The following is a 13,864-nucleotide window of genomic DNA, read 5'->3' on the forward strand; positions in this document are numbered from 1 at the left end:
TATTACCCTTAACATACGTCAGTAGCAAGTCGAAGAACTGTGCACTTTATTCAAAAAGTAAAGTTTTGTGAAATTCACTTTTTATTTTCCTTATATAGTTGTACGCATGTGACATCATACACTGTAGAAGTCTTCTCTTCCAGCAGTGACTGCGCAGATACTTAAAATATTCGTAACTTTTGAACGGATTGTCCAATTTTCCTCAAACTTTCACTGATGTGTTCTACTAATATTGCTGCATTCTCTCAATCCTTATGTATATGAAGGTGAACTTGTCCTTTAAATAAGAAACATGTGAAATGGGAAAGTTTTATGTGTGTTCCCCTACTAAATAATGGTATTGGTTGCAGCCTCATTAGCAAATTTGCTGAGGTGAATATGTCATTGACTCACTAATGTCATCAACTCACTACTATCCTCTGGGTTGCAATAGATGAGTTGCAATGAAAACAGTTATACACAAGAATCTTTGATTTGAATAAAAATTGCAGTACCCACTGCTATAAGGGATCATAACCATCACTGGCTATTGGGCAGAAGCTCGGTAGTCTAGTGGATATGATCTCTATCTAGCAGTCAGGTGGTCGTTGGTCTGAATCCAGCCTGAGTATCTATGCCCATGACTTCTATCTTGGCTACTATTAAAACACTGAATAATCAGTGTTTATTTATGTCGTTAAAGGGGTCTTTTTTTTCTCCATCTGTTGCGATAAGTAGAGATTGCATTCTGAAACAATGCTTTAAACTAGTCTGATCAGTTGGTTAAAGGGATTGTATAGTATTAATTGAGATGAGGATTCAACTTTTAATTTTTTGCGTGATACGTAGAAACCACTTTAGGAAATGTAAAAGAGCATACAATTCTAAGAGGAAATCAAAGTTTGTTTGTGATGAAAAGCGGTTATGACATAGCTGAGATATCCAAAATCAAAGTAAAAAAAAGCAATCCTAGTAAAAGGTGGATCCCACCTTTTATTAGGATTGCTTTGTGTTGGATATCTCAGCCATTAAAAAACCCATTTTCTTCAAATAGATTTTGCATTCCTCTTTAATAAAATTTTATGCTCTTCCAAATTTCATGAGAGGTTTCTCATTATCTTCATGGAAAAAATGTTGGAAACCTGAAACCCATCTCAACCAAAACTATACCCTCCCTTTGTATGCAGAAATGTGATAGAAAGTCTCATGTAAAGTCTAAAGGGAGTTTCAGACTCTCACTGGGAGAGGGTTAACGATCTGTCACTCGTTCTGTCTCTCCGTCTCAGATGTATGGTCAAGATCACCGGTGACCTGATGCTGTCCTTCCCAGCGGGTATCATCCAGGCCCTGACCTCTAACCCCCAACCTCCCATGCTTGCCTTCAAAGTCAAAAACACCAGTCGGTTAGAACAGGTGTTACCCAACAAACAGCTCATTACCAGGTAAATGATTAGCAGCGTGTTCACACACCTGATGCATAATTCAGGCCTTTTGGCACACTCTTGGAATTAAATGGTATTTTAAGAGAGACTGTCAGGAACATGTTCTCTGTATGTAATCCTCCAATTGATGTTAAATACGTACATTTATGTATTGGCAACTCCTGTCATTACGAAGTCCATGGGACTGGCAGGTTTTGTTTTTTTTTCATAATATCAAAATTTTGTTATAACTAAACAAATGGAATATGTAAACATTATATAGATGATGATTTTTGGACTTGAATATTTACTTCATTGTAACAAAATTTTGTTAGAATGGTTACTGTGTCCCCTTCCCCTTTAAACAGGAGCACTGTGTCCATGCATTGTCCATTCCCTAATATGACAAATGTGCATAGTACTAAATTTAATGAAGAACCATTTGAGCTTATTTCCTGACATCTTCTGTGGGTACGTAGACATGTGATGCATACATCATGATGTAAAATCACTGGGTGTAATGTACAGGCTAAAAGAACAGGAAGAGATGCCATTTGAAGGTTTACTTTGATGAATAGATTTATGAATTCTGGCCTTTTTTTTCTTAGTATATTCTGTTACATTGATGACAAAGGTTCATATGTATCTTTGATTGTGTTCTGTCAAATTCTCATGAAACAATTTTTTTTTTTTGCAATCCCCATTCATATATTTTTATTGTATGAATATTCTTATTCTAATTTGTTTGACTGATCCAAATTGAGTCTTGTTCTGCTTACCAAAGAATTGTTGCGAAAGAAAAGATTTGAAGAAAAAAACAATTATACAATGTCAACTATCTGCTCATGTATCAAATTCTGTTCTGCTCTCTTCAGTGATGCCACACAGTCTACACCAGAGAGTACAGCGTATATCTTTAACATGTCCAACCTAGTCACCTTACTCAAACACCAAGTGGAGAAGAATGCAGCTGCCTCCTACTTCAATGTCGATATCCTCAAATATCAGGTAACCGCCCACGTCGGTTTGGATTTTCACCGACGTGTCCAATAACGCTTACCTCATTATATTGTTGATTCCCTTTATAGTTTACTATCAGGTACTGTATGTGCCATATATCTAGCAAGTCTTTTTATTTTACCTATGAGGATTTCCTGATGATTTCATGAGTGGTTAGATTGATGATCATGGAGTGCAGATGCTAATTTGCATCTTGTGCATGTATTTATGTGCTGCGTGGCAGTTCATAAACATGTGCATGTCTCATTCATGCGGGAATCAGAGTTGATATTTTTGGCGTGTTGTTACTCATATTCACAAACAGCACCGACTCGCGAAAGTAAAATCCCCGCAAAATAGATGGCGTATACAGTATGTTGAATTTATAGGCAGCCTTCGATTCCTGTTTAGCTATTCTTGCATTTCTAGTCAGGGGTCGCAGAACATTTTTTTTTTAATTGAGGAGGGGAGGAGGGTTCATTCATTTTTTTTACCATTATATTTATTTCCACAATTTGAATAAGGTGATGTGTGAAAATAGTATATAAAACACACAGAATGCATGTGTGTGTTTTCTACATATGATGATGATGTTAGAAAACTTCTAAGTGTGGAGGAAGAAGCAGTGGCCACTGACCTGTCGTGGCTTCTCCAGGATATTAAAACCAATGTAACAATTGTGTTTTTAAAGTGAGACAGAGAAAAACAAAAAGGTTGATAGAATTGCCCTCTCTTGGAGGAGCCTTTTGAGAGATCTCTGAATTTATTTGATTCTCAATGCCATCATGATCACAGTCTCTCCTTTTATCTGTTATAGGTTAAGGCAGAGGCGGAGGGTAAGTCGACGCCCCTCCACCTCTCCAGCTACTGGAAGTGTGAGGCCACGACGACTGACCTTAGAGTGGACTACGCCTACAATGCCTCGGCCATGGACAAGGCCAAGTCGCTGACCGGCGTATCCCTCATCGTGCCCGTGGACGGCGGAGTGACCGTCATGCAGTCCAAGCCAGCGGCCACATGGTGAGTGCTGACTGCCACACCCTGGTTTGATTGATGAGTTCAGCATGGCTGCAGCAAAGCGTTGATTCCAGGACTTGATCAATGTCAAGCAACCTCATGACCATCGTTTTAGAATTGTTTGCAAGTCTTCCAAACTCTCAGCAAATTTGTGACCTGCTACAACAAAAGAATACGAAAATCGGGAGGACGATTTTCTGAAAATGACATGATATTATTCCTTTATTCTCTTTTTCAATTTTGTATATAACACAACTCATAAAAGTGCTCGGTTGCAGAGATATTGGTGATTTTATGAGACCATGTCGAGTGGTCTAGGAAATCAGCGTTTTGAGAAAACCGTCTTCAAAGTTTTCTCTCCGACGCAATCGTCATGAAGGGAAGGTAAGACACTTTTTACCGCTTGACAATAGAAGGTCTGCTCATAGCAACCTCCGCGATGTTCATTCAAGCTTAGCGCCAACGATCTACACACGACCAATCAGTAACCAGAGTGCCACGCACTGAACAATAAGATCACTTCCTCGTTGCTAGGGGCAGAGTCTTATCTGCGGCGCTAAATCCAAATCTTCAGACATGTTTTTCTTCCATTGAAAGTCAGAAAATCACGGCGCAGAAAAATGTAATAGCTTGCCTTTCCTTTGATCATTTAGTTTCTAATTTCGACAGATGAAAGACGATACATTAGACTACAAAATTATGCCAAAAACAGAAATCCGATCGTTTTGAACGATCTTAATGATCTGACTTCAAACTCAATTTTCTCGGCTCAGCCGTCAGTGACTTGAGGATCCTTTTCTTGTGGCAGGTCACATTTCATCTTCTGATGATTTTGCAATATATCATTTCAAAGGTGTACAGGTTCTTGCTGAGAGAAACAAAAACATTTCTTGAATTTTTATCCTCTGTTAAAAAAGTTCAGCATCTTTCAGAAACCCCAGGGTGTAAGAAAGCAGTAAAATTGACAATTTATCTTGATGTCAGTGTATTGTAATGTGTATTACACAGGATTTTACCTATGCCTAAAAAGTTCCTGAAAGTAAGAAGTTTTGCAGGATAAACATTAAACTTATTAAAACAGGCACATAGATGAAAACAAGTATGATGAAAAGAAAAATACATACTGTATAAGAAAATGTGAAGGAACTTTTCAAATCCTCACATTATATAAACAAGAGAGATTTATTTTTTTCTTTGAACAAGAAAAATTCATTTTATCAAACACTATTTATATTATTCTGTAATTGTGACATCACAAATTGTTGGAAAGTTCCCAATCTGGAAAGAGCAGGACATGGAATAAACCAAAACATGTGGAAATTCATGTCCTTTGAACAGATTATCAAATTTTCCACACAAGTTTAGTAGCAACCAGTGCTTCACTCTTTTGCAATGACTTCCTCCACAAAATGTTTTTTTTTTTGTATATATATTTTATTTTGAGGGGGCTTCTTCTTTAAGGACAACATCTCGTAACAAACAAGTCTTATCATGTAGACCATGGTGAAGATGTATATCTGTGACGTGAGTAGTGACCTCACTGCAGGCTCTCTAGACTGTGATCACAGGAAGCCATTTGAATAGATACATAAAAATTCTCCTGGCCTCGACTAGGACGGCCTTGTTCTTTTTCTCTTCTTTCTGTTTGTGAAATTATATGAAAGTTGGGAGGGGGCAGCTTGCATGGTCAAGAGTTATGCCCTTCTTTCTATTTTCTTTTTAAATAAATTTCTACATTGTATAAGGCAGGATTCAATCTTAAGAGTGTTAAGGGAATGTTAAAAAGTGAGCACCATTTATTTGTGTGTATGCATGTTTAATACATGTATGTGCATATATGTATGTAAGTATGTACAGTTCGACCTCGATTATCCGGCCATGTTGGGACCGGCGCTCATCCAGATAAGTGAATTGGCCGGATATGGGAGACACAATGTTAATGTATATAGCTGCCGTCCAAGCTGCTGTCTCTGTGCACTGGCAGCTAGGTAGCGTACCCCGCAACGGTGGTGATGACTGCTTACTTTTACGATGATAATGTGGTGTGAATTTATGTTAGTTCTGTTGGGAATATTGTAGGTAAATCGTGTGAGTTTTGTAGAAATTTGAATTGAGTTTAAAGTCACTGTTTTTTCCTCAATTTTTGAATGAAAAAAAAAGTCCTTCACTGCGTGAATGCGTCCGGATAATAGAGATTTCCGGATAACAGGAGGCTGGATAATCGAGGTCGAACTGTACATATGCAATGTACTTAAGCCTCTGCTTGCCACATTAATTCATTGTCCATAGGTATACAAATGTAGTGTGTGAAATTTGTGCACCTTTGACTCATTGGCATAGAAAAGGTTAAATGAGATGTTATGTACTCTTTGATTATTCAAATATACATGTACGAGAGAATGATAGCGCAATAATAATGATAATGATAATAATTAGTTTTTATGTAGCGCATTTCAGAATTATTTGTGTTCTGCTCATGTCTTCACCATATGTTTTATGATTCCATTTTTCCTACATATAGGAAAATACGAGGAAATTTTGTTTTATTTTGTAGGACCCTCTGTAGTACCCTCAGTAAAAGCAAGCAATGTTTAATATGCTCCTTGTCTTTCTATCCAGGTCATCGGAGAGCAAGCGTGTGTTATGGAAGCTTGGAGAGATTTCACCCACCAGCGAGTCGGGGTCCCTGCGGGCCAGGTTCGAGCTGGCCGAGGGGCCCAGCAAGCCGGCCACGCTGGCTGTCCAGTTCAGCAGTGAGGGCGCCACTCTCTCCGGCGTGGACATCGACCTTCTCAACACCTCCTACCGACTGTCTCTGGTCAAAAAGAGGTTCTGTACAGGTGAGGCTGAATTTCGGTGCATTCAATTACTGTAAAACGAGGAATGTTCGCATGCATTTTAATTTCGCGAGAGCCAAGATTCGCGAAATTAAAATGCACGCGAAAGTTCTTGTCTACACTATATGCATTGAATGATAAAGGCAACTCGCAAAAATTTCATGCTGCGAAAAAGGCCGTCGGCTCCAGTTCGTGAAAATTTCGTGCCGCGAAAATATCTTGTTTTACAGTAGTCCCCATGGTTAGTGGAAAGATTTCCTGCAGTGTTGGTGAATGTCCTCTTCTGACTGTACTTCTGCTGTACTGTAAAAGCTGTTATTTTCGCCAACAGATATTTTCGCAAATGTGGAGGTCACAGACATTTTCCCAAGACGTTGTTTTTGTGATTTGACTCCGAGGCTATCATAGATCTGTTCGCCCCGCCACTGTACTATAAATGTACTTACAACTGAGTGCACAAGGATACATAATGCGATTGAGATCAGGGCCCCATTTCATAAAAGATGTTAGGATAGCAACTCTTGCTGGAATGGCAACTTCCCATAGCAACAGCCAATCAGGAAGCTGGGTTCTTGTTGTTGCAATGACATTTGCCATCCCAGCAAGAGTTGCTATCATATCAACTTTTTATGAAACAGGACCCAGGTGGGATATTTTTCAAGTGTTGTTAAATTTGTAGCCCCAAAATGACTCACGGACTTCCGAAAAATTAAACCCTTGCAAGAATGACAGCTTTTTGCAGTAATTGTCAAGGTATCGGCACGAACCATGCAAACCGAAGCAGCAATTTATTCTCCTTTTTATTGAGTAGTAATGGCGTGTGACATTCCATGACAGAGCAACAACTGTATGTAGTCAGCCCTATATATGTTCTGTATTTCGTAGAGTAGGCCAAAACACTGTGCATGTAGGGCTCAAGTAAAAACTAGAAGAGCGCCTCCACAAGGTGATTATTTTGCATTTTTTACTTTTGTTTTGTTAAAGCGGGGGTGGGGGATGGCGCTTCCGTTCTCTTTATCTTTCTCTTTGTGTAGATGATATGTGTAGACTTTCAAGGGTGCCTGAATCATCAGAGCTGTAATCATGGTTGTGCGTGCATGGCATTTTACTGGTTCAGGTACTCTCTGCCAGTAATTAATCAGATGTTGTTATGTGGAACATGGAATCTTGTGTCTTGTTAAAGTCACGCTGTTTTTGCACCACACAAAGCCAACCTTCAGATAATTTTGTTGCCGCTCATAAATTGGAAGAAACCATACAAAGATTTCTGGAGTCAGATGTTGTTATGTAAGACAGGGAATCTTGTAGTTCATGAAGTGGCAGATGTACTGGTAATTATCCCAAATAAAGTCACCCTTGAGGTGACGTTGTTTGTGGTTGATGCTTAGAAGAAACCCTTTCAACATCTGTCAGGCCAATCTATATCATACTTGATGGCAGTCGTGCGTAAAAACATCTGCTTTAGGTTTCATCTTTATTCTCTTGTTAACCTCTTTCTGGCACTCTGATTCTTCTTCTTTGTTCTATTATTGTCTCAGTGTCTCCTCTCTTTGTTGTGATGTTATATTTTCCCTTTGATTCGCCCCATTCTCTTTCTCTCTCTCTTTTTATCAAGTTTTTTGAAGAGTTTTCCTAAGTTTCATACTTGGGTCATTATATCACTTTGGTATATTACAGCTCTTTTCTTTCTTCTCTCTTTCCGTGCATATATGTGACCCTGCACCTCAAAACAAACAAAAACTCGCCAGATATGAATTTTAGTTAAGACCATATTCTTAAAAAGCAGACTTTAAGCTTTAAAATGATGTACATTTGTATAACTCAAATCAAATGGACTCTCCTAACTTATCTAAATATTGGAAAGAAAGCACAAAGGCTGCAACACAAGTTTGGTATCACATCTCTTACTTATAAATGGTTTGAATCATACTTGAAGCAGAGAAGGCAGACAGTTAGAATCCTCTGCTCATGTATTAGATATCGGTGTCCCCCAGGGCTCTGTGGTTGGCCCAATGTTGTTTACCATGTATTCTTCTCCTTTACACGATATTATCATGTCCAACCGAATGTCAGGGATGTGTTATGCTGATGATACTCAGATATACATTTCATTTCAACCTTGTAACATGCAGGATGCAATCTCTCGAGTAGAATGTTGTATCAAAGAGATTAAACTATGGTCAATCCAAAATGGTCTTAAACTGAATGATGAAAAAACTGAGATCTTACACCTTACATCTCGATTTCGCAGAAGAATGGAACTTCCTGCTATAAAGATTGACAGTACTTCCATTGTACCTGGTAAAACAGCCAAAAACCTTGGTGTGATATTCGATCAGAATATGGTCATGGACAAATTTGTTTCAGAGAAATGTAAATCAGCATCCTTCGCTTTATATAAGCTTGGAAAAGTTCGTCAGTTTTTGGATGTTAAGACCACTAAGAAGCTTGTTCAGGCTTTTGTTATATGTCATTTAGACTATTGTAACAGTTTGTTGTATAATATCTCTGACTCACAGTTACATAAACTCCAGGCAATTCATAATGCAGCTGCAAGATTGATCACCCGCACAAAGAAGAATTCTCACATAACCCCTATTTTGAAACAGCTCCATTGGCTTCCTGTTCAGTCACGTATAGTTTTCAAGATAGTGTTACTGACTTATCAGTGCCGCCATTCAATGGCACCAGAATATCTCAGTAAGTTCTTGGTCAGGTACGCTCCCTCTCGTAATTTAAGATCAACTCAGAAAAATTTTCTCCAATGTCCTATTATCACAACAAAGTTTTATGGTGAGCGATCTTTTGCCCATGCTGCTCCCACACTGTGGAACGCTGTTCCGTGTTATATAAAAGAAGCTCCCACAGTGTTAAAGTTTAAAACTGCTCTCAAGACATTTCTGTTCAAAAAGTATTATGAATGAGTTTGGTTCTGCATTTATGGTACACATATCGTACACTGCATTTCTTCTTTCTACTTCATCCCTCTCCTTAAAGCGCATAGAGACACCACGGTAGTGATATGCGCTATATAAGCACTGTGTTATATATATATATAAACTCAGAAAAAGTGTGAACTGAGAAAAGAGGCTCTGAAGTACAGTGTCTATTCAAGCGCTTAATCTTTGCCAAACCATGCTGGCTGTGCGATGAATGGGACAAAAAACAGGAAGTAAACCACCAGAGTAACAACAATGAAGGGATTATCAGATTAAACTGAAATTAAGCATGCCTCATTAACACATTCTGTCCATAATTAATGCCAACTTTCAAAGCAGTAGCGCCATCCTTTCAAAAGTTATTAGAGTTGAAAGTGAAGAGTGTGGACAAGGTTTTTCAGAAATGAAAAAGGGATTCTAAAGACACACCTAATCACACTATTCTACCGAAAATGTTCGAGATAAACTGCTAAAAAAACACACTTTCCTGCCCGTTTTATGATGCCAAATTTTAGCATAATGTAAAAGAAGACCCGCTCTTTCAGAAAATATGAAAAAGTCAAGTTCGGCTAGGTTGACCCATTTCACTTATTTTCAGTCCTCACGCAAAATCAGTGTGTGCGACTTTATGTTCGTTTTGAGGTGCACGGTCACATATGTTCTGCTTTCTCTGTCTTCGCTTTATATTTATTCCTCTCTATCTATCTATGTTCTTATCTATTAATTTATTCTGTATGTGCATATTTTCATATATTTCAATATATTTTTCATTTATCTATGTATATACACGTATCTATCTTTGTATCTGTGTATGCACATCTCTCTCTCTTTCTTTTCCTTTCTCTAATACATGCTTTCTCTGTCTTTATCTCACATCCTTCTTGGTTTATATCTGACATTACCCATATGTTCCAAATTTCTTGTTTTATGTTTCTGCAGGGAAGTACCTGTCGGAGAGCTAACAGCCGGCTGAGTAGAGAGTGGGAGAGGGATAGCCAAGCACGTTCTATATAGGTACTTACACTGAAGGCTACGGAGCCATCACAGCAAGAATGTAATATAATATGTATATCCAGTCTTGCTGGCATCATGTGACTGCAGGGCCCTTTTATGATTCAGCAATGGTGTGTCAGGTGACCATGGAGGAGGATCATGTGACAGACATCATGTGACCTGGACTGATGCCTCCATGATGGGCCTATGGAGACACTTTATGAACTCAGAAACCACAGAGGGCGCCGTGAAGGAATGCGCTCAGAAGAGCCCTTTATTTGGGGCATTTTTAGAAATTATTATTATTATTCAGCTGTGACGAGAAAAGTGAATTGTAAGAACAGCAATTGAGACGAGACTCCAGCATGAGAGGAACTGGAGACAAATTAGCCGTGCAAACTGCCTCCATGGTAGAGTGTGTAGTGTTTAAGGGTTGTTTCCACTAGTTGTGAGTAGAGTGGGCTGTACAAGCTGCAGTCAGGGAGTAACGTTCATCAGATCTTGATCACACGCAATGACTGTATCCTGTGGCACTGCACGCTGTTTGAAAGTGTTTTCAAGGATCTGTGGGTCAGCGAGTCTCTGGCATTACAAAGGATTCTCTCTGAGAAAGATGGAACGAGGGAAAGAAAGAGGGGAAGAAAGATGAACAACATCTTCTGATTTCTCTCCATCACGCCAGTAGAAGACAATTTAGTCCACGTCAATATTCACCACTATTGCTGAGAAAAAAAAGAGAGAAATACACACCCACACATATACACAGATACTTTGTTTTTCAATAATCTTGATTTGATTTCCGCAACAATGTAACATAACATTCATCTTGAATGAGGTCACCAAAATACAATCAATAAGACCATTAAAACAAAAGCATATACAGCAAAAATATCACTCACACACACACACAACATACACACATAGAATTAATGACCGTCTTAATTGCCAGAATGCAGCATAAACATTTGTATATGCACTTGTTCAGAAAGGGATAGCTGGTTTTGGTGGTAGACATGTAAGAACTGCCCCCTGAGTGTATCACGATATTGATGGTCACCACTGCTGTCCATGCATGTCCAGTTTCTGGTCAGCTCCACTGTATTTGGATTTCAACCAAATATGTCGTCTTAACTCTGCTCATTCTCAGAATTGATATTTGCAGTGTTCCCAAATGTTGTGAGTTGCAAATCATTACCTACTGCCTATTATATTGTATACACAGAGCGTTATGTCTTTACGCTATCTCTAAATTTGTATTCGCTGATGTAAAAGATGAGTAAAACCCAGGTCTCATTGTTATATGAGGGTGGCCTGAAATTGTGCAAGTGGTTCTGTCTCTGTGTACTATTTTTCCCTTTGCTTTTATTTTCTTTTCTTTTTTTTTTTCCTCTTCCCGTCTCAATTTTTCACATTGCAAGGTGTTTTACTTCTGTCATTTGCTGCTTTCATCTGCTTTCTAATCCAATCTTTTTAATGCCAGACACACCTGTTTTAAATTTTTGTCAAATGTAACTGGTATCATTTTATTTTTCTATTAAACAAACTGCATTTTATCTGGCACCAAATCAAGCAATGAATATTGTCTGTAAGTGGCACAATACAAAGTTCATTACAAATCGTCTTCGGTATTTCTTTTAGTGGATTCATCTCAAGTCAGTGTGTCATATCTCTGTCTGGTTACATCTATCTATCTGTCTATCCATCTACCTTTCTTTCTATCTATCTCTCTATATTTCTTTCTTTCTTTCTTTCTTTCTTTCTTTCTTTCTTTCTTTCTTTCTTTCTTTCTTTCTTTCTTTCTTTCTTTCTTTCTTTCTTTCTTTCTTTCTTTCTTTCCATCTAGCCACTAGTCTCCCTCAATCTTTATCTACCTCCCACCCAGCCTCGCTATCTATCTACCTATTCATCAATCCATCCAGTGAGCCGTTCATTCATCCATCCTTCCCTCCATCCATCTATGAATTCCATTCCTCACCTCTCATCCCATTCTCTCTTTTGCCCTTAAACAGGCATTGTGCCTGTCTATTGTAAGAAGCCCATTTAATAGTGTATCAATACATTTTGCATCAGCAGGGCCCTGTTTTATGAAGAGTTAAAATTCATTATATAGTTGATTTCAACTGTAAGTCTATGACAGCCTGTGTAGTAAGGAAATTTAAAATCAATTTTATTTTTTGATAAAACGGGGCCCAGGACTACTAGATATACTCTGGTTTACATGTGACGGTGATTAAGTATCACATGGTAACAAATCCTTGAGTGCACATGAAAAGGCAACGCCAAATATTGGAGGTGAAAAGATCTTCAGTTATGTACATGTATTTCCTTGATCCAACAAGAGTGGAGCCTACTGGCACGTTGTAACATAGGACTGTAAAATCACATCATCTTTCAGGAGTGTATTTTTCACAGAAATTCAAAAAAAAAAAGAGAAAAAAGATACCTATCTAATAGATGCTATAGTCTGTACAGGTTGAATGCAATCTATAGAGTGTCTAAATTTGATACTTATTAAAATGATCTGTATAGTAGTTCTCTGTACGCCCACACTGTACAATGTAAAGACGTTCGTACAATTCTAGGTCTGATCCATAGATTCAGAGATGATATGCCTTTTTGAGTCTAGACTGGATTTTTTTGTCGGCATGCATGATCCAGGATTCAGTATGCTAGGAGATTCACAGATTTGTGGAAAGAACAAAAGAAAAAATTGTGGTCGTCGTCTTAAAGTGGGTATGTCTTTATACATGGAGATTGTATCACTTTCCACACCTACTGCACTGTAAACATTCGTTCACCCGTTGAGGACGAGTCCCGAGTATACTCGGGCAGGTGTCTATGGGAAATGCGTGTTGTAGCAAAATAGTCCGTCCTCAACGGGTTAAATGTTGCTAACTTTTCAGAGACAAATGATCAAGTCTGAAAAATATTTGTATTCCTTTTTTTTTTTTCACTGCTATTCATATTATATGAAGTAACAACTCATGGAGTGATATTTTTGTTGCTGTTTTACTGGAATCGTGAATGTTTGAATGAAATGAAGAGATCAGTGCAGATGGCTGCTCTGCTTGGCTAGCCTGACTCGACAGAGTTTAGGAAGAATGAATATGTTTCAGAATTAGATCAACTCAGTAGCGTTGATGATGATGATGGCACTTGAAAAAAAAAAAAGTCCGTGTTAGGCTTTTGTGAAGAGATGGATGGAGCAGAAGCTGGCTTCCTCCTGTCGGCTGGCAAAAGAGTGTGAGCTTTGGTTGTGACCGGAACAAACCGGACCAGACCGGACTGGACGGTCGGTTTATGGCAGTAGGTTGCAGGTGGTAGCTTTTAGTGCTCATTCATATGTAATGGTGTGGTCAATATCACTCGCATGAAACTAAAATAGTATGAGTTAGTGACTGTGGATTGTGAAAAACCTTTACTATGGAATGGGAGAGTGGTCTCAATAAGATAAAAGTCATGCAGATTCATTTTTACCACCAATGTGACAAATTCTACTCTTTCGATGCAGTAGTAAGTTTCTGAACATATCAAGTCCAGGAAACCTGAATTTTGTATTATTTGATGTTGTATCGTTTTATCTTTTTTTTACCATTGTTTGTATTTCAGGAGGCAAAATAAAAATTAAAAAAAAGAAAATGGTCATTTAACCATTGTTTATTCCAGTTTCAGAAGTAAC

General features: G+C 38.3%; 1 protein-coding gene across 12 annotated transcripts in view; it reads left to right on the forward strand.

Moving 5' to 3' along the window:
- LOC139708761 (F-BAR domain only protein 2-like) overlaps positions 1–11,089 on the forward strand; it is a 155,712-nt gene extending 144,623 nt beyond the window's left edge. For all 12 annotated transcript variants that reach the window (XM_071620696.1, XM_071620701.1, XM_071620702.1 and 9 more), the window contains 5 exons: positions 1,266–1,421; positions 2,276–2,408; positions 3,217–3,419; positions 6,036–6,256; positions 10,132–11,089. In XM_071620696.1, the coding sequence (XP_071476797.1) occupies positions 1,266–1,421; positions 2,276–2,408; positions 3,217–3,419; positions 6,036–6,256; positions 10,132–10,154 (736 nt within the window). In that variant the 3' untranslated portion in view covers positions 10,155–11,089. The remainder of the gene's footprint in view (positions 1–1,265; positions 1,422–2,275; positions 2,409–3,216; positions 3,420–6,035; positions 6,257–10,131) is intronic.
- Positions 11,090–13,864: the final 2,775 nt, after the last annotated feature.

Source organism: Diadema antillarum, unplaced genomic scaffold, assembly GCF_040938485.1.
Source record: "Diadema antillarum isolate AM-2024a unplaced genomic scaffold, OU_Dant_1.0 seq00001371_RagTag, whole genome shotgun sequence".
In the NCBI taxonomy this organism is placed as follows: domain Eukaryota; kingdom Metazoa; phylum Echinodermata; class Echinoidea; order Diadematoida; family Diadematidae; genus Diadema; species Diadema antillarum.